Genomic DNA, 25,860 nt, shown 5'->3' with positions numbered 1-25,860 from the left:
TGCTCCCCCCCGCCGCTGCTCCCCCACCCCGCCGCTGCTTCCCCCACCCCGCCGCTGCTTCCCCCACCCCGCCGCTGCTTCCCCCACCCCGCCGCTGCTTCCCCCACCCCGCCGCTGCTTCCCCCCCACCGCCGCTGCTTCCCGCCACCCCGCCGCTGCTCCCCCCCTTCGCCGCTGCTCCCCCCACCCCGCCGCTGCTCCCCCCCCCCGCCGCTGCTCCCCTCCCCCCCTTCGCCGCTGCTCTCCCCCCCCTTCGCCGCTGCTCCCCCCCTTCGCCGCTGCTCCCCCCCCCCCCCCCCCCGCGCCGCTGCTCCCCCCTCCCCGCGCCGCTGCTCCCCCCCCCCCCGCCACCTCTCGCCGCTGCTCCCCCCCCCCCCGCCACCTCTCGCCGCTGCTCCCCCCCCCCCCGCCACCTCTCGCCACTGCTCCCCCCCCCGCCACCTCTCGCCGCTGCTCCCCCCCCCCCCCGCCACCCCGCGCCGCTGCTCCTCCCCCCCCCCCGCCACCCCGCGCCGCTGCTCCCCCCCGCCACCCCGCGCCGCTGCTCCCCCCCGCCACCCCGCGCCGCTGCTCCCCCCCGCCACCCCGCGCCGCTGCTCCCCCCCCCGCCACCCCGCGCCGCTGCTCCCCCCCCCCGCCACCCCGCGCCGCTGCTCCCCCCCCCCCGCCACCCCGCGCCGCTGCTCCCCCCCCGCCACCCCGCGCCGCTGCTCCCCCCCGCCACCCCTAGCCGCTGCTCCCCCCCCGCCACCCCTAGCCGCTGCTCCCCCCCCCCGCCACCCCTAGCCGCTGCTCCCCCCCCCGCCACCCCTAGCCGCTGCTCCTCCCCCGCCACCCCTAGCCGCTGCTCCTCCCCCGCCACCCCTAGCCGCTGCTCCTCCCCCGCCACCCCTAGCCGCTGCTCCTCCCCCGCCACCCCTAGCCGCTGCTCCTCCCCCGCCACCCCTAGCCGCTGCTCCTCCCCCGCCACCCCTAGCCGCTGCTCCTCCCCCGCCACCCCTAGCCGCTGCTCCTCCCCCGCCACCCCTAGCCGCTGCTCCTCCCCCGCCACCCCTAGCCGCTGCTCCTCCCCCGCCACCCCTAGCCGCTGCTCCTCCCCCGCCACCCCTAGCCGCTGCTCCTCCCCCGCCCCCTAGCCGCTGCTCCTCCCCCGCCACCCCTAGCCGCTGCTCCTCCCCCGCCACCCCTAGCCGCTGCTCCTCCCCCGCCACCCCTAGCCGCTGCTCCTCCCCCGCCACCCCTAGCCGCTGCTCCACCCCCGCCACCCCTAGCCGCTGCTCCTCCCCCGCCACCCCTAGCCGCTGCTCCTCCCCCGCCACCCCTAGCCGCTGCTCCTCCCCCGCCACCCCTAGCCGCTGCTCCTCCCCCGCCACCCCTAGCCGCTGCTCCTCCCCCGCCACCCCTAGCCGCTGCTCCTCCCCCGCCACCCCTAGCCGCTGCTCCTCCCCCGCCACCCCTAGCCGCTGCTCCTCCCCCGCCACCCCTAGCCGCTGCTCCTCCCCCGCCACCCCTAGCCGCTGCTCCTCCCCCGCCACCCCTAGCCGCTGCTCCTCCCCCGCCACCCCTAGCCGCTGCTCCTCCCCCGCCACCCCTAGCCGCTGCTCCTCCCCCGCCACCCCTAGCCGCTGCTCCTCCCCCGCCACCCTAGCCGCTGCTCCTCCCCCGCCACCCCTAGCCGCTGCTTCCACCCCCCTAGCCGCTGCTTCCACCCCCCCTAGCCGCTGCTTCCACCCCCCCTAGCCGCTGCTTCCACCCCCCCTAGCCGCTGCTTCCACCCCCCCTAGCCGCTGCTTCCACCCCCCCTAGCCGCTGCTTCCACCCCCCCTAGCCGCTGCTTCCACCCCCCCTAGCCGCTGCTTCCACACCCCCTAGCCGCTGCTTCCACCCCCCCTAGCCGCTGCTTCCACCCCCCCCTAGCCGCTGCTTCCACCCCCCCCTAGCCGCTGCTTCCACCCCCCCTAGCCGCTGCTTCCACCCCCCCTAGCCGCTGCTCCCACCCCCCCTAGCCGCTGCTCCCACCCCCCCTCGCCGCTGCTTCCCCCCCCCTAGCCGCTGCTTCCCCCCCCCCTCGCCGCTGCTTCCCCCCCCCCTCGCCGCTGCTTCCCCCCCCCCTAGCCGCTGCTTCCCCCCCCCCCCTCGCCGCTGCTTCCCCCCCCCCCTCGCCGCTGCTTCCCCCCCCCCCCTCGCCGCCGCTTCCCCCCCCCCTAGCCGCCGCTTCCCCCCCCCTAGCCGCCGCTCCCTCCACCCCCGCCGCCGCTCCCTCCACCCCCGCCGCCGCTCCCTCCACCCCCCGCCGCCGCTCCCTCCACCCCCCGCCGCCGCTCCCTCCACCCCCCGCCGCCGCTCCCTCCACCCCCCGCCGCCGCTCCCTCCACCCCCCGCCGCCGCTCCCTCCACCCCCCGCCGCCGCTCCCTCCACCCCCCGCCGCCGCTCCCTCCACCCCCCGCCGCCGCTCCCTCCACCCCCCGCCGCCGCTCCCTCCACCCCCCGCCGCCGCTCCCTCCATCCCCCGCCGCCGCTCCCTCCACCCCCCGCCGCCGCTCCCTCCACCCCCCGCCGCCGCTCCCTCCACCCCCCGCCGCCGCTCCCTCCACCCCCCGCCGCCGCTCCCTCCACCCCCCGCCGCCGCTCCCTCCACCCCCCGCCGCCGCTCCCTCCACCCCCCCCGCCGCCGGCCGTCCTCCCCCCCCGCCGCCGGCCGTCCTCCCCCCCCGCCGCCGGCCGTCCTCCCCCCCCGCCGCCGGCCGTCCTCCCCCCCCGCCGCCGGCCGTCCTCCCCCCCCGCCGCCGGCCGTCCTCCCCCCCCCGCCGCCGGCCGTCCTCCCCCCCCGCCGCCGGCCGTCCTCCCCTCCCGCCGCCGGCCGTCCTCCCCCCCCCCGCCCGCCCGTCCTCCCCCCCCGCCGCCGGCCGTCCTCCCCCCCGCCGCCGCCCGTCCTCCCCCCCGCCGCCGCCCGTCCTCCCCCCCCCGCCCGCCCGTCCTCCCCCCCCCGCCCGCCCGTCCTCCCCCCCCCGCCCGCCCGTCCTCCCCCCCCCGCCCGCCCGTCCTCCCCCCCCCCGCCCGCCCGTCCTCCCCCCCCCCGCCAGCCCGTCCTCCCCCCCCCCGCCCGCCCGTCCTCCCCCCCCCCGCCCGCCCGTCCTCCCCCCCCCGCCCGCCCGTCCTCCCCCCCCCCGCCCGCCCGTCCTCCCCCCCGACCGCCCGTCCTCCCCCCGCCCGCCCGCCCGTCCTCCCCCCCGGCCGCCCGTCCTCCCCCCCCGGCCGCCCGTCCTCCCCCCCCCGGCCGCCCGTCCTCCCCGCCCCGCCGCCCGTCCTCCCCGCCCCGCCGCCCGTCCTCCCCGCCCCGCCGCCCGTCCTCACCCCCCCCGCCCGTCCTCCGCGCCGCCCGGCCTCCCCGCCGCCCGTCCTCCGCGCCGCCCGGCCTCCCCGCCGCCCGGCCTCCCACCACCCCGCCGCCCGGCCTCCCACCACCCCGCCGCCCGGCCTCCCACCACCCCGCCGCCCGCCCGCCCTCCTCCCCCCCGCCGCCCGCCCGCCCTCCTCCCCCCCGCCGCCCGCCCGCCCTCCCTCCTCCCCCCCGCCGCCCGCCCGCCCTCCTCCCCCCCGTCGACCGTACCCCCCCGCCGCAAGTCCCCCCCTCCCCGGCCGCTCGTCCCCACCCCGGCCGCTCGTCCCCGCCCCCGCCGCTCGTCCCCGCCCCCGCCGCTCGTCCCCGCCCCCGCCGCTCGTCCCCGCCCCCGCCCCCGCCCCCGCCCCCGCCGCTCGTCCCCGCCCCCGCCGCTCGTCCCCGCCCCCGCCCCCGCCGCTCGTCCCCGCCCCCGCCGCTCGTCCCCGCCGCTCGTCCCCGCCCCCGCCCCCGCCGCTCGTCCCCGCCCCCGCCCCCGCCGCTCGTCCCCGCCCCCGCCGCTCGTCCCCGCCCCCCACACCCGCGCGCCGCTCGTCCTCGCCCCCCACACCCGCGCGCCGCTCGTCCTCGCCCCCCACACCCGCGCGCCGCTCGCCCTCCGCCCCCCACCCCCGCGCGCCGCTCGCCCTCCGCCCCCCCTCTCCTCCCCCAGCCCCACGTCCCGATGCTGTGCCTGGCAGTCTCTAGTCCTTGCTCAGTCAGCCAGACAGTGCTCGTCTCTCCCTCCGCCTGTACCATCCTATCCGTCCTCCTCTGCCCCACTCTAGACTGCTATTGCATTCTGGTCAAAGGTGCCATGGTAGTGGTCATGTGTGCATGTGGTGTGCATGCGTGTATGTTTTCTTTGTTGAAGAAGGCTTTGGCCGAAAGCTATAATGTGTAAAACACTTTGTTGTGCCTGTTTGCAACTCAGTGGGTCATCTTTATAGTGAGTAACAATCTATTCTTTTCCTAATATTGTTAGTATTCCAACCTGGAGTTTCCATTGGTTGATATATAGGAAATACATTAAAGAACATGAAGCCTTTTAATACCATGTTTTTGTTCGATACATTCGTGTAAATGAACTGTATTGCAATTGCACAGGGCTTCTAAGAATACTGTAGTTTACCATTGCTTAGCTGAAGGAAGATAAGTTATTTTGATTTCTGTTACATGTGTTGGTCAAAAGTATTATTACACTCCTGGAAATTGAAATAAGAACACCGTGAATTCATTGTCCCAGGAAGGGGAAACTTTATTGACACATTCCTGGGGTCAGATACATCACATGATCACACTGACAGAACCACAGGCACATAGACACAGGCAACAGAGCATGCACAATGTCGGCACTAGTACAGTGTATATCCACCTTTCGCAGCAATGCAGGCTGCTATTCTCCCATGGAGACGATCGTAGAGATGCTGGATGTAGTCCTGTGGAACGGCTTGCCATGCCATTTCCACCTGGCGCCTCAGTTGGACCAGCGTTCGTGCTGGACGTGCAGACCGCGTGAGACGACGCTTCATCCAGTCCCAAACATGCTCAATGGGGGACAGATCCGAAGATCTTGCTGGCCAGGGTAGTTGACTTACACCTTCTAGAGCACGTTGGGTGGCACGGGATACATGCGGACGTGCATTGTCCTGTTGGAACAGCAAGTTCCCTTGCCGGTCTAGGAATGGTAGAACGATGGGTTTGATGACGGTTTGGATGTACCATGCACTATTCAGTGTCCCCTCGACGATCACCAGTGGTGTACGGCCAGTGTAGGAGATCGCTCCCCACACCATGATGCCGGGTGTTGGCCCTGTGTGCCTCGGTCGTATGCAGTCCTGATTGTGGCGCTCACCTGCACGGCGCCAAACACGCATACGACCATCATTGGCACCAAGGCAGAAGCGACTCTCATCGCTGAAGACGACACGTCTCCATTCGTCCCTCCATTCACGCCTGTCGCGACACCACTGGAGGCGGGCTGCACGATGTTGGGTCGTGAGCGGAAGACGGCCTAACGGTGTGTGGGACCGTAGCCCAGCTTCATGGAGACGGTTGCGAATGGTCCTCGCCGATACCCCAGGAGCAACAGTGTCCCTAATTTGCTGGGAAGTGGCGGTGCGGTCCCCTACGGCACTGCGTAGGATCCTACGGTCTTGGCGTGCATCCGTGCGTCGCTGCGGTCCGGTCCCAGGTCGACGGGCACGTGCACCTTCCGCCGACCACTGGCGACAACATCGATGTACTGTGGAGACCTCACGCCCCACGTGTTGAGCAATTCGGCGGTACGTCCACACGGCCTCCCGCATGCCCACTATACGCCTTCGCTCAAAGTCCGTCAACTGCACATACGGTTCACGTCCACGCTGTCGCGGCATGCTACCAGTGTTAAAGAATGCGATGGAGCTCCGTATGCCACGGCAAACTGGCTGACACTGACGGCGGCGGTGCACAAATGCTGCGCAGCTAGCGCCATTCGACGGCCAACACCGCGGTTCCTGGTGTGTCCGCTGTGCCGTGCGTGTGATCATTGCTTGTACAGCCCTCTCGCAGTGTCCGGTGCAAGTATGGTGGGTCTGACACACCGGTGTCAGTGTGTTCTTTTTTCCATTTCCAGGAGTGTAGATCAGACAAAATACTACATACTGTTAATGTGTCATGGGAGACAGTAGGACAAACTGTCATGTACAGTAACTATAAAAAAGTTATGTGCTACTATTTGTAATATGTAAGTCTTTGAGATTTTTCATGAGTTTACAATGAAGACATTTTATCACTCCTATAGAAGTGCAGCCACCAGCTCAAGAACAGTTGTTGGAGGTGCTGGTCTATGTGAAATTTGTGTTCAAAATAAATTACAGTAAAGCCCAATAGGCTTCAAGTCGGGGAAAACATTCACCATCAACTAAACTCCACCAGTGTGTATGATGATGTCCCTAAAAATGGAAACAATCACCAATAGCAGTCATGTACAACTGAGTGAAAGGGCAGTAAATATCTTCCCTTTTGTAGTGTTGTATGTCAGGTGCCTAGGGGCCACTACATAAAAATCAGAGTGGACAGTTTGGGTCAGTATACTGTGTTGTGTTGTTTGCAAATTTGCTGCTTTACGCTGTCCATTGTAGTGAGCTAGAATTTCGCTGTAGTGATTGTCTTTCTGACTTGTATATGACCTTGTTCTTGTCACACCTTAGCAGCCCACAGTCAAGAAATTGCCCTTTGGGTCACACTAGTGGAATTTGCTACCTTTCTCCAAGACTTCCTCACTCCTATCCTATTAATTAAGTACTTGTTGACTCCTGGGGCTACATAGTAGTATGGTGCCATGCTTCTTAGTCAGATGTCTGGTTAATGTGCATATGTGAGCCTAGTGACATTTTCCATCTTTGTGTAATGATACTGAGCAGTTGTGCCCCAGGTTGCCCCAACATTTCAGGCTCTGATCCTTAATTTGCATTGGCCAGGACAGTGGGACTATTAGAAACATCATAAAAGGGCAGGCCTAGTCATCATTTTGGCTCAAACAATGATTTATCTGTACCCAGATATTTTTCTGTAGTTTCTTTTTAGCTTTTTTATGGTCAGTACTTTTTGTGATTTCTCTCGTCTAGATATTTAGATTTAATTCTCCCATGACTTCCCTGAATTGATCCAGTTGTATTCTTAGATTTTTATGTACAGAAAGTGACAGAATTATAAAATTGTCTGTTAAATTTTGTGGTAAAATGGCAATCAGGAATTGTAGTTATGTGAAAGCAAGAAGCAAACTGGTGCAGTGGATAGAGGAGTTCCAAGCTGTAAATGAAATTGTGGACATTGATGATAATAACCAGCTAGACTCAAGATTTTCTTTGTGAAAATATTATAAAAAAGTAAGAGTAGTGTACGTACCCATACAGACTAAGTAGTGTCTTTGACTGCTAATAAAGAGGTACTGGATTCCAGATTTGATCCCAGCGACTGCTTAAATTTTGGGTAAGAAATCATCAGCTGTGATGGCTAGAGACTTTCAGTATAAGGAGTCGCCCTTTTCCTGACAATGGTTTTGCTAGAGAGGGCAGAGAACACACAGAAGTTCAGGGCATCCTCTTGCTCTTAAGATGGAGAAACTCACCTAGAGACTGAAAGATTGACGACGACACATGCCAGATGTTGCGAAAGGCAGTGGAAACCTTTAGATATACAGGGTGGTCCATCTGAAGTTTCGGATGCGATTATCTCAAAAACTATGCATCGTGTAAAAGTAGTGGGTAAGACAAGTTCGGGAACATCAAATGATACTACACGTGAACCCCAGCCCCTGCCCCCTTGGGTGGGGCAGGGGGCAGCATTTAAATCTTAAATGGAAACCCCCATCTTTTATTGCAGATTCGGATTCTCCATAAAAAAGTAATCAAGTTTTGTCTGAAACATTTTTTTAAACCATTGACAGATGGTGCTGAAACCGAGAAACATTAAAATAGGGTAAGAACTCTGATTTGTGTAGAATGATCCAAGAAGGACGCATCAAATCGATAAAAAATGTTCACCAATTCTTTCATTACGCCAAAATAAGCTTCCCCCCCCCCCCCCCCCTTACAAAATGTATCTTGCCCGCCACAGTTTTTGATGGAGGGAGATGGAATGGTATTAAAATCTCGTTAGGGAACTCTTCACAGTAGCATTACTCACCCGACTGTGGTGCTACCGTGGCCAAACTGTGAACTATGGCTCAGTATAAAGGTCGGAGCAATGCGATTGGATGTCACTTCACTTTCAGATTCTGAACCATAAACATCAACTGACGAAAGTAAATTATTCTTTAGCGAAACATGTCTCACTATCCTCCTACAGAGATTGTTGATATGATGTTAATTTTAGGTGAATGGCATAACAATTACGCTGTAGCTGCGCAATTGTATGTGGATCGTTTCCCAAACAGATGACATCCAAGTCAAAACATTGCACTCAACAAGCTCGAAATGAATACATGCACCGTCCACCTCGTCATCGCGAATACAATGAAAATGATGCTTGCATCCTTACCGTTCTCGCCTGTGTTCAGCTGGATCCCGAAATTAGTAGTCGTATGATTCAGAGACAAACTGGAATACCGAAATCAACTGTTCTGAGGATTTTGAAGGCACATAAATATCATGTGTATCATATCACACTGACACAGGCCTTAATGCCAAAAAGATATGCAAATGTGCGTACATTTCTGCCAAGGGGCCTTGGAAATGATAAGAGGTGACAATGATTTTTTTTAGATATATTATGTTCACCGATGAAGCCACATTCAAAAACAATGCTGAATTAAATCGTGACTATTCTCATTATTGGTCCCCTGTCAATCCACGCTGGCACAGACCTGTTGACAATCAACACAAATGGTTGTTAACGGTCTGGTGTGGAATTTTAAACGGTTACTTGATAGGACCGTATTTGTTTGACCAAAATGTTACTGCGGAATCTTATTTACAACTTCTCTGCTATGATTTGTTGGAGCTAATGGAAGATGTTGATGTAGAAACTAGACAACGAATGTGGTTCCAACAGGAGGGAGCAACTCCCCATTATGCTAAAAATGTGTGGAATGTTTTAAATTTACAGTACCCTGGTTGGTGGATAGGACGCGGCGGACCAATTCAGTGGCCTCCACGTTCACCAGACCTAACATCTCCTGATTTTTTTCGTGTGGGGTTATTTAAAAAGTATTGTTTATGAAAGACAGCCCACAACCCGAAACGACATGGAGCAACACATTCGAAGAGTGTGTGCAGCCATACCGCGGGATGTGCTGCTTAAAACAGTGGACAACTTTTGCAGACGATTGACTTTATGCATTGAAGCAAATGGGGATAATTTTGAACAATTTCTTCGTGGCTAATTTCATTAATTAAGCACCTCAGATTGTGAGAGGCAAGGGGACTCTCACGAATGAAGCACCCCATGGGAACATCGTTCTACTACGTCCACGTCGTCGTTCCTGGGTAACGCTAAAAGTAGGATACAGTACATTTTATACAAAAACAGCTTAATTAGGTGAAAGAATTGGTGCACATTTTTTATTGATTTGCTGCATCTTTCTCGATTTGAGTGCCATCTGTCAATGGTTCAGAAAAATGCTTCAGACAAAACTTGATTACTTTTTTATTGAGGATCCAAATCTGCAATAAAAAATCGTTGTTTCCATGTAAGATTTAAAAGTTGTCCCCCCACCCCACCCAAGGGGGTGTGGGCTGGAGGTCATGTGTAGTATCATTTGATGCCTCCCTTTGAGCTTACAAACTTGTCTTACCCACTATGTTTACCCAATGTATAGTTTTTGAGATAATCTCATCCGAAACCACCCTGTATAGCGTGTATCTACAAGGCATGCTTTATAACTGAAAAAGAGTCATGATGATCTCTCCATTAGCAAAAGACTCCAAATTAGTCCCCCATTCAGATATCTGGGAGGGGCTGCCAAGGATTGAACAGTTCAGACAGTTCAGGGACAGGATTATTTTCATGAGAATAAACAGAAAACCAGTGCCAACAACAGTAGTGGAGGTATATGTGGTGACGTCACATGTAAAATGTATGTGCAAGGGGGATTTTTTGGGGGGGGGGGGGGCATTGAATGGGTGACTTGGTTTGTAAATGAAGATGAATGCTAAAAATTGAAAAAAATTGTGCGAGATTGCGAGAGGAAAGAATATAAGGCAGGAGAATATGGGCCAGGATTTCTGCAATAAATTTCAGCTTGAAATAGCAAATAAACTGTTCAAGAGCCACAAGAGGGAGGAGATGTACTGACCTGGAGAAATGGGAAGAAACCAGTTGAATTAAAGAATTTCTAATTGCAAAAGATGTGTGATTTTTGCATTGTTAGCCCACGAAGAAAGAACCACAGGAACTCTATCCATCAAACCAGTCATCTGCTAAGTAGTAGGAAGGTGGCAGTAAAAAGATCTAGAAAGATAGCACACTATTATGTGAATTGCAGTTTCACCATGTTTATGCAGCAATAGAGTTCTTCAATGAATGAAGACCGAATTTTAAACCATAAAATTATGTCTCCTTAGTAACCTTACTTATAAGGTAAAGAAATACTATTGGATAATATTGGCAGCATTTTTACTGTCATTTATTATATTTACCAGCTTTTTTACACTTGTGGGAGTAAGTAAGGCACTCCACTTCTCAACTACAGTTTGATGGGTAGGTCACTATAATCAAAAATTGTGATCACTTGTTAACTCATGTGGAAATAACTGTAGTAGATAATAGGCAAAGATAGTTAAGAGGCTTTCCTGGATTTTGCAGAGATACACATGATGCGATAATCTGTTGTCTGAAGAAGTAATTTTGATAAATTCAGGCACCATTAAATATTAAAATGTAATTGTGCAGTCTTATTTTTCTTTTATGTTTCAGAAACTAGCAATATGCCATTGCATCACATGTCACAGACAAAGGCAATGGATCCTCCAACTGTAATTGTTAGTAAACCACACAATGTTTCCCAGCCAGTTATGAGTCAAGGAGGTGGATATAATCAGGCTTTGCACAGTAATACTAGAACCAGGTAAAACACACAGGAATACATGAAAACAATTTATCTGGTTGATAATTACAAAAATGTGCTAATCACTTTTTGTTTTGTAACAGTTTTTACAGTAGTGATGATATCCTCAGTCATTCAGCCCAGCACTCTGATGGAAGTATTTCTCAAAAGAATTCAACTCTTGAAGAACAGCACAGACAGCAGCAAGTTCTGCCAACAAGCCAAAGCCTTCAATATTACTCAGGTAAAATATTTTTGCTCCACAAATATTTATTGTGTAGTATAGAATATATGTTACATACAAACAATAGAAACAGTCAACTGGGATTTATTTAAATTATGAGCTAAAGTTTTGCTTTGAAAACTAACAACTGCTTTGCTTTCTATAAGGTGGCTTGTAATGTAAATAACTTGTTGTACTAACAAGTGATGGTAAAATCCACTAACATCAGTCTGTCCCCTCTGTGTGCATTTGATTTATCTGGCATTGACTTACACCTGTCCGTGCGTGTGATTACGGTACTTAAGTATATTTAGTGACAATTCTCCAACATGCGAATGTTACGTAAAAAGAGTAATTTCCTGAAACTGTGCAATTTGATTACTTGTCTGGTATTACATTGACTGATTGGTGGTTTATGCCTTTTTTGTAACATCTACACTGTCTGGAAAAAAAAAGAAAGAAAAGGAAAAAGGTGAAGTGTCCAGAAGACACGGTCAGTTGTCAATGTAACTTTGTACGCATAAACACCATCAGCAGATTACAGTTGTTTTTCCTTCTTACAGGTTGAATGGCCACCAGAGTACGTTAGTGTTGTTACCAGGCCTGATATAGAAGGGGCATGAACAGTGTAGGATGTTGAGTAATCACTGTGAAGGACACAGAGATACCACTTACTCATGGGAGACACCATTATTAGCACCTGACAGAGCTTGAAGTTGGCCTCATTGTGGGTTTGTCTGGCTGGGTGGATTTATGATATCCAGGTTTTTGGGGCATTTGGATGTGACATGACCCATTGTTGGACTACAGTAGAACATGAGGGTAGCTGTACTTACCATCAGAATTTAGGTCAGACATGTCTGAACACAAGGGAAGATTGCCATATTGTGCACTGAGCACATCGCAACTCCTTCATGTCTGTGCCTGCTACCTGGGAACAAGTAATGGATTCCCTGCTGCATTCTGTGTCATTCTACACCATTAGTCAGAGGGTAACAACAGCTGAACTAGGAAATTACCATCCTACACATAGGCTGCTGTGAACACCGCAACACAGACGGCTGTGCTTGAAGTGGTGCTGTGACCAGGAAGTCTGGACTGCTGACAAATGATGCCTCATTGTGTTCAACAATGAACCTCAATTCTGTAGTACCCAGATGACCAATGTTGGCGAGTAAGGCAGCAGTCTGTGAGTAGGTCCCAGTCTTCCAACATTTTGAAGAGGCACAGTGGTGTTACTCCTTTTTTTGTGTGGGGTTGAGGGAGAAAGACAATCATTCCACTTGGGACCTGTGGAAGATACATTGGATTATTTGTTTTAGTTGTAAATATTAGTTATGGATTATTGTTTTTCTGATGTGTTCTACATCCTGGAGGACCACCTCACTGCGGATGAATTGGGATGAAAGTCAATCTAATCTAATCATTGTATGGGAAGCCGTCAGGTATAGCTTCAGGTCAAAGCTGGTAGGAACTGAGGGAGCTCTGATGGCACAACAGTATGTGACAGACGTACTACGTCTTCATGTGTTAGCTTTCATGTGGCAGTAGTGTGTCATTTTTCAACAGGATAATGCTCATCCACACGTGGCACGTGCCTCTATGAACTGCCCGAGTGAGTTTGAGTTACTACAGTGGTCAGCAAGATTCCCTGATCTGTCCCCAATAGAACACGTGTGAGACCAGCACAGATGCCAACTCCTTCCCAGTGCTAGTATCCGGGATATCGAAGACGAAGTTACAACAGCTATGGGCCAGCTTGCCTCAGGAAAGGATACAGTGGCTTTACTACACCCTTCCCAAATGAGTCACTGAATGCGCCCATGGCAGGTGGGGTGCAGTGTCATATTAATAAGTGAGCTTGTTCTTACTGCCAAGTTCTTTGTAAATTTCACTCAAGTTTGTAATCCCTGAAATTACACCACATTCATTTTCAGCTTCCCTTTCTGGATGCTTTACTTTTTTTGTCAGTCAGTGTATGTTGACATCATTTGTCCATTAGTCAGTACTGTGACATTATAATCAGGGCTCAGCATAAAACACACACACACACACACACACACACACACACACACACACACACACACTCACTCACTCTCACACACCTACCTCTGTAGGTCCATATTGTGCTGGTACTGCATCTTGGATCAGCACTTGCTGTGTGCCATGAGTGGCTGTCTCTCCCCATCATTTTTTCTTCCATATACACTGTTGGTCATTAAAGTTGCAACAGCATGAAAGTTTCATGTAACAAACATCAAAGTATCATGACGTGTAGTATATGTTTGCATAGGCAAATGATTAGCATTTCAGTGCAAGCACATGAAGAAGATAGGTGTAAAGCCATGTACACCCCGTATGTAAGAAAAGATTACTCAGTGGGTTTCTCATTCAGGTATCACATTTGAACGTCAGTTTTTTATGCCTTGAGTCAGAATTTGACAGTGGCGGGATCATGGCCTTTGAGAACTGCAGTTTATTGCCACTTGTATTCATTAGTATCCCATGACCATTGTGCAAATATAAAATCAGTGGCTTCAGGAGGGCCATACTCAGTGCTATGCTAGATTTCTGTGGCCCCACATGACTAAAATCTGAGAGCACAGAGATATTGTTCACTCTGCTGTCTAGGATCATACAGTCACATTGGGTGCCTTGAGTCGGGAAATATACTTCTTTGCAGCAAGAAAACTATCAAAATGTTTCAGTGCAATGACATTGGGGGAATCACAGGCTCTCAGCGTGGCGATCGTTGTTGCCGTTTCCCTCGATGCCCTAGCAGAGAGAGGCATACTGACAGTGGTGCTCTCAAAGACAACACTGGACACAGGAGTCACACTTTGTTGTCTTTTCAGATGTGTCTTGTTTCTATGTATATCATCATGATGGACTTTACCCGTGTGTGGAGTCTCTCAGGAGATGAACTCTGCCATATTGCATTCGTTGTTTCCATGCAGACCCAGTAACTGGTTGTATGGGATGCAACTGGATACACAACATGATAATCCTGGTTTACATAGTGGGTGATATGGATAGAAGGCTTTTCATTGACCCTCAAGCAGACACGTCAATTCCCATAACACGAGTGGGCACATAACGTATTTTGTACACGTGTAAAGAATAGTTGTCGTTATGTTACTGAAGTAAACATTTGTGAGCTAAATCATTGTTTAATTAAGCAATAGTAAAATAAACTTTCATGATATGACTTTGTTACCATGTAGAAGTGTTGTCCCATAGTAATTACCCTCTCGAAGCATTAAACAGACTTGCCTCAGACCCTGGCTGACTGCTTATTCAATTGCTAATAGTCTGTGCTTCATTGAGGAATTGTGCTGCTAGCTTAGAATCTGAGTAATTTTCTTGTATGGATCATAACTTTATTTTATGTTACTGCTGCTCTATTGGACATACGGCAGTTCAACTTATCACTGTTTTAGCTGAAGAAATAATGAAGGAATAGCTGTGGGCTCACAATTGTAAAACAATAATGGAATGGTTCAAGACAACATTATTTATGGTTGTCACACTTTATATGTAGGCGCGCTCTCTCAAGGTTTAATGATGTGTAAAAGCCCGTGGCTGGACCCTGTCTTCAAGGTCTCCTTGACATTATCTTTCAACGATGTAATACAAAAATGCATGTTATCCGTGTATCCTGACCTAACTCAATACAGAGTGTGTTCTACTGCTGCATTTATCAGCACATTCTCAAGATCTCTCTTCCTTTGAAAGCATCACTGTCACAGATTGCCGAGAGACTGCAGTGCCACTTCTCGTGAGGCACTAGGATCGATGAACTTTGACAAAGAGTTGAGGCTGCATGGAATGACAGTCAATTCCCAGCAGGGTTAGAGCCATTGTTGCTGCTAGAGATGGCAGCTCTGTGTACTAAATTTCACACTCTGTATGCTGCAAAATCACCTAGAAATTCTTTCTGCTGCACTGTATAAGCTCAGTATATACAGTTTTGTCATTTTCACTCCTTCCTGGTGTTGCAGTTATAATGCCAGCACTGCAGATTAACAAGAGAGATGGAAGGGGTTGAGGATGAAGAAGAAGAGCTTTGTGATTTGTTATGGGATTGTGTAGTCAAAGAAACTGTGTCAAATAGGGCAAAAAAAAAGGGAAGAAGTAGCACATCGTGGAGTGGATCACTCTGAAAATTCTGGGAACTTCAGGAGTTCAAATTAATACAGGGGGGTAGATAATATCAAAACAAATTTATTTAATTATGGTACGTATGGTCCCTGGCAGCAGTTTCTTATGCCAGGGACAATTTACACAGAAGGCAGTTTAGCATGCTAATTACAGCACTGCCATTTACAAGAACTGCTTAAATGTGTGACCATTGGCCTGTATGTGCACAGTACATTGTTGGACCATTGACTGTTGTGTCCCTTCAAAAATTCCTGGCATGTCTGCAATGGTACCAGCAGCAATGGCAATTCTAGTGACAAGGTCTTCTTCTGTTTCCACAATGGTTTCATACACCAGCTGCTTGTTATGTCCCCTGAGGAAGAAAGCCAGGCACATGAGGGCAGGTGATGGGAGTGGCCAGGCCACAGGGCCACCTAGACCAATCAGTCAATTCCCAAATGTGGCTCTCAGATGATTCCTCACAGCAATGCTGCAATGGGCTGGCACCCTATCATGCTGGGAGTACATCATTTGTCTAATATTCAGAGATACATTGTCCAGCAGTTCTGGCAACACATTCCATGAAGACGTGATATCTTTCTCTATTGAGACAGAATGAAAGAAAGTATGATCCAATCAATCAACTTATCACTTACGAAGTGTATTCGCAGTCGCAAATATGAACCACCTCCAGCTTTATAATGGAATAATGACAATGAAAATTTGTGTCAGACCGGGACTCAAACCCAGATTTCCTGCATTATGCAAGCTGTCACCTTAACTGCTTCGGCTATCCGAGCGCAACTTGTGGCCAAACCCAAACTTCCATATGTCATTGTCCATGTGTCATACCTGTGTCTCATATGTCCCATTAATGTTATTCTCGTACAGGGGAGACATTTTATTTGTAGGTTGTAGGCCTGGTATTGACTGATAAATGTAAAATTGTGGTGCTTGTTCTGTGAAGAAGTATGATACAATGTTCCTTCAGACATGAATGTGTGTCCCAAGGAACATTGCGTCATACTGCATCCCACCAGAGGCACTGCATTGTCATATCACTTAGAATTCCAGCTCACACATTAACTCCACATCGCTGTTGATGAGCATGAGGTCAAGTACCTCGCGGATCCACATGTGCCCAAACGTGCAAATTGTGAATATTTGAATGTCAGTAAACATTTTCACTCAACTACACCATCACAACAGCTTATCAGTACCACTAATACAATGTTCCCTAACATCACAAGCTGACTTCCTGTATTAATTTGAATGAATAGTTAAAAATCACAACACCAAAAAATAATCAATGTAGATGTGTTTCATTTTCTCTTGGGCCCACAGCATGGTAGATGTCTTGTAATGACATAAATTAAAGATAATAATGTACCAGAATGCTGCTATAATTGCCAACTGCTCAATGTTTAACATTAGCAATAGGTTTATTTCAGCATTATCACCATCTTCAGGCTATCTTCAACCAAATACACTTTGTTAAAAGCTGTAACATTATAATTAATAACATTTTGTTTTACTATGTGCTAGTACTTACTTCCATATTGCAGTGTGGCACTGTCGCTGTCTTATAATATTACTGGTGCATAAAATTGTTTCTAACTTCAACCAAGTTTTTAAATATTTATCTTAATACCCCCTAACTACTGTTGTGGTGTTGACAGCTAACATTTTCATTGCATTCTACAACCATTTAAAAACAGAAAATCATGAAGCTGATCACATAACAAATGCAATGAAAATCTTACATATAACACTGAAGGGGCTTAAAATGAAGAAATTGAAATCTATATGCACTCACGTACAGACCCTGATAAAATATTAAATGAACTAATGGACCTAAAACATAAAATGTTTCTAGAAAATGTTATCAGAATCATACAGATTGATTCGGGTTAGTTGTAACAAAATAAGAAACACAGATATATACACACACTACAAAAACATAACAAAGATTATAATACCATGCCATAGATAATTATGATACTTACACAAATGAATAAAGAAATTGTAACCACACAGCATTACTGAATTAGCCATCAGTCATAGCTGTCAAAACCATAACAGTATATACAAGCAATAAATGGCCTCACTTACATTTGTGAACAACAGCAGTTAATAGAGATTAAGATAAATACTTAAAAACTTGGCTGCAGTTGGAAACAATCTATGCAACATTGAGATGCAATATCATAATAAGTACTAGCACACAGTAAAACAAAAGTGTTACTAGTTGTAATGTTACAACTTTTAACAAAGTGTATCTGGTTGTTGATAGACTGAAGCTGGTGATAATGCCGAAATCAGCCTGTTGTTAATGTAAAACGTCTAGCTATTAACAGTTATAGAAGCATTCTGACACATTATCATCTTTAATTAATGTAGAGTAATGTAATTTTAGGAATACATTTCTCTACGTAATATATTCATGTAATTAACATTGCAAGATCACAGGTTAATGTAAGCATGAGATAATCCATTGTAAATGTGAAATTCTGGTACATTAATAACTCTTGTAACTGCCAGAATGTTGAATGCAAGCATGCAAACCTTGTGTTGTGCAGATGCTGGATGTCACTTTGTGAAGTGGATCCCATGCCTGTTGCACTTGATTAGTCAATACAGGAATGGTTAATGCTGTTTGTGGATGACGCTGCAGTTGTTGTATGATGATGTCCCATATGTGCTCAATTGGAGACAGATCTGGTGATCAAGCAGGCCAATGCAACATGCCGACACTTTGTAGATCATTTTGGGTTACAACAGTGATATGTAAGTGAGGATTATCCTGTTGGAAAACAGGAATGGCAGCTCAACAGATACAATCACCAGATTGACATACAAATTTGTTATCAGAGTGCATGGAATAACCACGGAGTGCACCTGCTATCATACAGAATCACTCCTCAGACATTAATGCCATGTGTAGGTCCACTGTGTCCAGCACACAGACAGATTGGTTGTAGGCCCTCAGCTGGATTCCTTCTAACCAACACACGGCCATCACTGGCACCGAGGCAAAACCAGCTTTCTTCAGAAATCACAACAGACCTTCACCCTGCTTAACACCACTGAAGTCTCAAGTGTGAGTGGTTTGAGGTCAGTGGAATTCATGCTACAGAGTGCACGGCTTGTAGCTATCCCAGAAGTGACTGATTAGTAACAGTTCTCTGTGTCAATGTAGTGGCAGCTGCTGCTCGAATTGCTGCTACAGATGGAGTACAATGTGCCAGAGTCATATGCTGGACACAATGGTCTTTTCTCTCAGTAGTGACACATGGCCATCCGGAGTCCAGTCTTCTTGCATCCATACAGTCTTGTGACCACCACTGCCAGCAATCATGCACAGTGGCTACTTTCCTGCCAAGTCTTTCTGCAGTATCACAGAAGGAGCACCCAACTTCTCATAGCCCCATTACATGACCTCATTCAAACTCAGTGAGGTGGAAATAATTGCATCTTTGTCACCTTAAAGTCATTCTTGACTAACAACACCTCATCATGTGCAATCTCAAATGTTACTAATGCTCAGCATGTATTTAAAGCAAACCTGGTTTGCATTCTGATAATGACAGTACTAGCACCACTCTTATACGACTGGTGCGAAATTTGAATAGACATCATTGTTCAGATGCAGAAACATGCCTAAAGTCAACTCTCATCAGGCACATTTTCTCTGTTATTTCAGCATGTATTTGCAATTTTGATTTTGCAACATATAGATGGAGTCAGTCCGAACAAATGCTACTCATCACATCTTTCACATGACCCCCAATGTTGATAGAAAGTGTTGGTTTATTTCCCGTTATGAACAAAATAACTTTTAAATTGGGATTTTATGTGCCTATTTGACAGCGCAGTCCCAAATTAGTCCAGCACAATATTTTTTTATTGATATGTATTAATGGGGACAGTAAAATATGAGCAATAATGGGTACTCCAGCAGCAGCACAGCTCTGGTCTACGCTGATTGCTACTTCCGTGCAGAAGTGTGCTGTTCAGTCACTATAATGGAGTACTGATTATTCTTTGTGTTTTACTATCCCTGTTAATACATAATGGTGAAACAAATATTGCACTAGGCTAATCTGATAGTGCTCCACTTAATGGGTACATAAAATTCCAATTTAAAAATCAGTCTGTTTGTAACAGGGCTGCAAGGGAGGGGAAAAAAGCCAATGTGCACTCCGTGTGCATACCGGGGACTGTCATTCCAGATGTGGAAAGGATCCTTCCGGATGCCATGAAGGGTACAAGGTGCACCCATCTGCAGGTGGTCGCTCATGTCGGCACCAATGATGTGTTTCGCTATGGATTGGAGGAAATCCTCTCTGGCTTCCGGCAGCTATCTGATTTGGTGAAGACTGCCAGTCTCGCTAGTGGGATGAAAGCAGAGCTCACCATCTGCAGCATCGTCGACAGGACTGACTGCGGACCTTTGGTACAGATTCGAGTGGAGGGTCTGAATCAGTGGCTGAGACGGTTCTGCGACTGTGTGGGCTGCAGATTCCTCAACTTGCGCCATAGGGTGGTGGGCTTTTGGGTTCCGCTGGATAGGTCAGGAGTCCACTACACACAGCAGGCGGCTACACGGATAGCAGGGATTGTGTGGCGTGGACTGGGTGGTTTTTTTTTTAGGTTAGATGGCCTTGGGCAAGTACAGAAAGGGCAACAGCCTCAAAGGGTGCGGGGCAAAGTCAGGACATGCGAGGACCAAGCAGCAATCGGTATTGTAAATGTAAACTGTCGAAGCTGCGTCGGTAAAGTACCGGAACTTCAAGCACTGATAGAAAGCACCGAAGCTGAAATCGTTATAGGTATGGAAAGCTGGCTGAAGCCAGAGATAAATTCTGCTGAAATTGTGACAAAGGCACAGACTGTGTTTAGAAAGGATAGATTGCGTGCAACCGGTGATGGCGTGTTTGTCACTGTTTATAGTAGTTTATCTTGTAGTGAAATAGAATTGGATAGTTCCTGTGAATTATTATGAGTGGAGGTTATACTCAACAACCAAGCTAGGTTAATAATTGGCTCCTTTTACCAACCTCCCGACTTGGCAGCATTAGTGGCAGAACATCTGAGAGAAAATCTGGAATACATTTCACATAAATTTCCTCAGCATGTTATAGTCTTAGGTGGAGATTTCAATTTGCCAGATATAGACTGGGACACTCAGATGTTTAGGACAGGTGGTAGGGACAGAGCATCAAGTGACATACTGAGTGCACTATCCGAAAATTACCTTGAGCAATTAAACAGAGAACCGACTCATGGAGATTACATCTTGGACCTACTGATAACAAACAGACCCGAACTTTTCAACTCTGTAATCGCAGAACAGGGAATCAGTGATCGTAAGGCCATTGCAGCATCCCTGAATATCGAAGTACATAGGAATATAAAAAAAGGTAGGAAGGTTTATCTGTTAAGCAAGAGTAATAGAAGGCAGATTTCAGACTACCTAACAGATCAAAACGAAAATTTCTGTTCCGACACTGACAATGTTGAGTGTTTATGGAAAAAGTTCAAGGAAATCATAAAATGCGTTTTAGACAGGTACATGCCGAGTAAAACTGTGAGGGATGGGAAAAACCCACTGTGGTTCAACAACAAAGTTAGGAAACTACTGTGAAAGCAAAGAGAGCTTCACTGCAAATTTAAACGCAGCCAAAACCTCTCAGACAAACAGAAGCTAAACGGTGTCAAAGTTAGCGTAAGGAGGGCTATGTGTGAAGCGTTCAGTGAATTCGAAAGTAAAATTCTATGTAGCGACTTGACAGAAAATCCTAGGAAGTTCTGGTCTTACGTTAAATCAGTAAGTGGCTCAAAACAGCATATCTAGACACTCTGAGATGATGATGGCATTGAAACAGAGGATGACATGCGTAAAGCTGAAATACTAAACACCTTTTTCCAAAGCTGTTTCATAGAGGAAGACCGCACTGCAGTTCCTTCTCTAAATCCTCGCACGAACGAAAAAGTGGCTGACATCGAAATAAGTGTCCAAGAAATAGAAAAGCAAGTGAAATCACTCAACAGAGGAAAGTGCACTGGACCTGACTGGATACCAATTCAATTCTACACAGAGTACGTGAAAGAACTTGCCGCCCTTCTAACAGCCGTGTACCGCAAGTCTCTAGAGGAACGGAAGGTTCCAAATGATTGGAAAAGAGCACAGGTAGTTCCAATTTTCAAGAACGGTCGTCGATCAGATGCGCAAAACTATAGGCCTATATCTCTGATATTGATCTGTTGTAGAATTTTAGAACAGGTTTTTTGCTTGCGCATCATGTCATTTCTGGAAACCCAGAATCTACTCTGTAGGAATCAACATGGATTCCGGAAACAGCAATTGTGTGAGACCCAACTCGCTTTATTTGTTCATGAGACGCAGAAAATATTAGATCCAGGCTCCCAGGTAGATGCCATTTTCCTTGACTTCCGGAAGGCGTTCGATACAGTTCCGCACTGTCGCCTGATAAACAAAGTAAGAGCCTATGGAATATCAGAGCAGCTATGTGGCCGGATTGAAGAGTTTTTAGCAAACAGAATACAGCATGTTGTTCTCAGTGGAGAGACGTCTACAGACGTTAAAGTAACCTCTGGTGTGCCACAGGGGAGTGTTATGGGACCATTGCTTTTCACAATATATATAAAAATGACCTAGTAGATTAGTGTCAGAAGTTCCATGCAGCTTTTCGTGGATGATGCTGTAGTATACAGAGAAGTTGCAGCATTAGAAAATTGCAGCGAAATGCAGGAAGATCTGCAACGGATAGGCACTTGGTGCAAGGAGTGGTAACTGACCCTTAACATAGACAAATGTAATGTATTGCGAATACATAGAAAGAAGGATCCTTTATTTTATGATTATATGATAGCGCAACAAATACTGGTAGCAGTTACTTCTGTAAAATATCTGGGAGTATTCATACGGAAAGATTTGAAGTGGAATGATCATATAAAATTAACTGTTGGTAAGGCGGGTGTCAGGTTCAGATTCATTGGGAGAGTCCTTGGAAAATGTAGTCCATCAACAAAGGAGGTGGCTTACAAAACACACGTTTGACTTATACTTGAGTATTGCTCATCAGTGTGTGATCTGTACCAGGTCGGGTTGACAGAGGAGGTAGAGAAGATCCAAAGACGAGCGGCACATTTCGTCACAGGGTTATTTGGTAAGCGTGATAGCGTTACGGAGATGTTTAGCAAACTCAAGTGGCAGACTCTGCAAGAGAGGCGCTCTGCATCATGGTGTAGCTTGCTGTCCAGGTTTCGAGAGGGTGCGTTTCTGGATGAGGTATCACATATATTGCTTCCCTCTACTTATACCTCCCGAGGAGATCACGAATGTAAAATTAGAGAGATTCGAGCGAGCATGGAGGCTTTCCGGCAGTCGTTCTTCCCGCGAACCATACGCAAGTGGAACAGGAAAGGGAGGTAATGACAGTGGCCCATAAAGTGCCCTCCGCCACACACCGTTGGGTGGCTTGCGGAGTATAAATGTGGATGTAGATGTAGGAAACAAATCGGCACAGTCCATCAACACTGGGTGTTATGTGAAAGACATGATGAGCAGCAATTGTTTGGGCTGACACTAACTGTGTGTTGCAAAAACGAAATTACAAATATCTGATGAAACATGAGAGAAATTTTCCTGTTTACTCATTGGAGAGCCACCCAATATGATAGAGAGAGAGAAACTAAAAGAATCATATTCACATTTGTGAATATGGTGAAACTCCAGCTATGGTGACAATGTATTTCATATAGCTGACATCTGCAGCAGTGCCTGTTTCTTCAAACATGCATACGTGTCTGAAGGACATTGCAGAGTACCTCGAACCGACAGAGGTGCAGCAATATAGCACTACAGAAGAGATGTACTGGCAGTACAGCTTCTTACACGCCCCTCTTGAGTGAGCGTTATTACGTACACATATCATAGGGTGGATTGTGGAGTACAAATGTAGATACAGAGTATTCAGACAGAACTAATAGCAATGAAAGATATCAACCTTGCGACAAGTAGCAGTGGCTTTGAACAACTTTCTGTGATTTACATAATGGTAATGTTTTAATGAACTCTATTAGTAAATGGCATAGTTATTTATTTGAGCATAAGTTTAAAATGGAATAATTCTCTTTCATTCAACAGTTGTAAATGGAACAGTGACAGTATTGTGGTATAGTTCTTGGTATTAACACTATTAGGATCAGATTTAAGAAAACCTTTTTTTCCAGATATTGGAATGAACTGTAAACTAGACTCATCACCTAGTAATGGTGAAACACGAGAACTGAATAAAAATGAAAACAAGAATGATCCAGGGGATAATCTGCTTACCAGTAGTGAAAAACACAATATCTGCACATCTTCCCCAAGGGTAGCAAATTTTCATGAAAAGGTTTGTATTGATTTTCATTAAATTTGAAATAAATGTTACCACAAAAATAATGTTAGTGGTGCTTGTTTGCACTTTAAAGTACTTCTATGCTTATTCTATAGTGTAATGTTTTAGTAGCATTTTTCGGAATCTCCCTTAAAAAGCTCATGTAGTTTGTTTTATGGAAAAGAATAAATTGTAATATGACAGCAGGCTTGATGTTTTAATGTATTTTGTAGAGGTGTATTTCCATATAGAACTGTGTTGTAATTTAGGACTGAATTTCCCATGGGATCTACTGGTGTTTATGTAATTTGACTATACATAACTCTCGTGTTCAATAATAAATGCTTCAACAAATGACATTTATTTAATGCAGTAATATTTCCAAAAGTTAAATTACCAACACACAACTTGAGCTTAAGACTATATACAGGGTGTATCAAGAAGAATCATAACTATTATGTTATTTGAGATATGTGCGTGAACAAAGTACTTTTGGAAAGAGCAAACGCTTTAAGTTTTACGTGGTTCCCACTAGGTAGCAGCTGTGTGCACCCACTTCATATCTAGTAAAAATGGTGTCGGGACAGCAGAAAGCATTTTGTGCAGTGTGGGTCAGTAATAACTGTTCAACGTGACTTTCATACTAGGTATGGTGTTGATCCTCCTGCAGCACAGAGAAATGGACAATATTTGTGTAAAGGCAAATCTCTGGGCCATCCCTGGATGTCTTGACACAGATGTCAAACGCATCAGCCATAATTGCACAAGGAGTCTGCAGAAATCCATTCGCCATGCAGCTCAACAGCTCAGCATGCCCCTGATGTCCATCTGGCATTTATTGCTTTGACACTTACACGTGAAACCATACAAAATTCATCTACTGCAAGCTCTTTGTGAAGGTGACAAACAATAATGTGTAGAGTTCTGTAATTTCATTCATGGCATGGTGGTGGATGATGGTTTTCTTCCACGCTTAGTGTTTAGTGATGAGACAACATTCAATTTAAATGGAAAGGTGAACCGTCATAATGTGAGAATATGGGGTACAGAACAACCATATGAAGTTGTACAACATGAGAGAGACTCTCCAAAATTTAATGTGTGTTGTGAAATTTCACGGGAAACACATATGGTCCATTTTTCTTTCCTGAGAACACTGCTATAGGAAGCACATATCTTGATATGCTTGAGAACTTTTTTTCACACAGTTGGAGGCTGATTCGAATGACTTCATTTACCAACAGGATGGGGAATGATCACACTGGCATCTAGAAGTGTGGGAATTTTTAAATCAAAGTAATGCTGAACGATGGATCGGTCGCACTGGACCAAATGATTCAGCCTTACATTACTGGCGTCCAAGGCCACTGGATCTGGCTAAATGTGATTATTTCTTGTGGGGGTTTATAAAAGACTGTATTTATGTGCCTCCATTACCAACAACAATGACTGAACGGAGACATCGCATAACAGCAGCAGTGGAAGCTGTAACTCAAGACATACTTGCTGCAGTGTGAAAACAATTTGAATACTGCATTGACATATGCTGTGCATCTCAAGAGGGTCGTATTGTTGAACACTTGTGGGGGGGGGGGGGGGACTTTTTGAGCTTTCTGTTTGTCTAAAAACAAAATTCATTGTATAAGTTCATTAGTTTCAGAAATATAAGATGTGCCAAATCGGATGATTCTTTTTGTACACCCTGTATTAGTGAAAGGTGGAATTATCTCAGTAAACTATCTTAGTTTCTAGTGGAAACTGAAGCTTCTTTGATGGGTGGTAAAACAGCTGCACTTCAGAAATGACTGATGGAAGTACAAAAACTAAAATTTGGAAAATGAATATTTGAGCCTCTCAAATTAAAGACTTTTTCTTTAGCAGATGGAAAAAAATAAAGATAGAAACTGATGTAGAAAGTGAAAGAGGTAGTAAAGAGAAGGAAGTTAGAATTACAGGCAGAGCAAAGAATAATTTGCAACTGAATTTTGTATGAAGCTAATAAAATATCTAGAAAAAGAAGTCACCAAAAGTCAGAAAATTATGATGTGATGGTGAGCTAAGTCCTGTATTGAAACCTATAAACAGCTTTTCCTTCTTCAAAACTGCCTCGTGAACTTCAGAATTCCACCAAGGTGTCTCCTTGTATGTTCTCTGACTAATTCTTCCACACACTCCCTC

The 25,860-nt window shown here is 48.0% G+C and overlaps 1 protein-coding gene across 1 annotated transcript in view; it reads left to right on the top strand.

The window, feature by feature from the left end:
- Nucleotides 1-25,860, top strand: part of LOC126248540 (uncharacterized) — a 351,785-nt gene that overhangs the window by 237,850 nt on the left and 88,075 nt on the right. Inside the window, exons 15-17 of the mRNA XM_049949599.1 lie at nt 10,782-10,932; nt 11,016-11,155; nt 23,534-23,697. Coding sequence (XP_049805556.1) covers nt 10,782-10,932; nt 11,016-11,155; nt 23,534-23,697 — 455 coding nt within the window. The remainder of the gene's footprint in view (nt 1-10,781; nt 10,933-11,015; nt 11,156-23,533; nt 23,698-25,860) is intronic.

This window comes from Schistocerca nitens, chromosome 3 (assembly GCF_023898315.1).
Source record: "Schistocerca nitens isolate TAMUIC-IGC-003100 chromosome 3, iqSchNite1.1, whole genome shotgun sequence".
In the NCBI taxonomy this organism is placed as follows: domain Eukaryota; kingdom Metazoa; phylum Arthropoda; class Insecta; order Orthoptera; family Acrididae; genus Schistocerca; species Schistocerca nitens.
The sequence above is the reverse complement of the archived record's forward strand: the minus strand, read 5'-3'. Positions and strand labels throughout refer to the sequence as shown.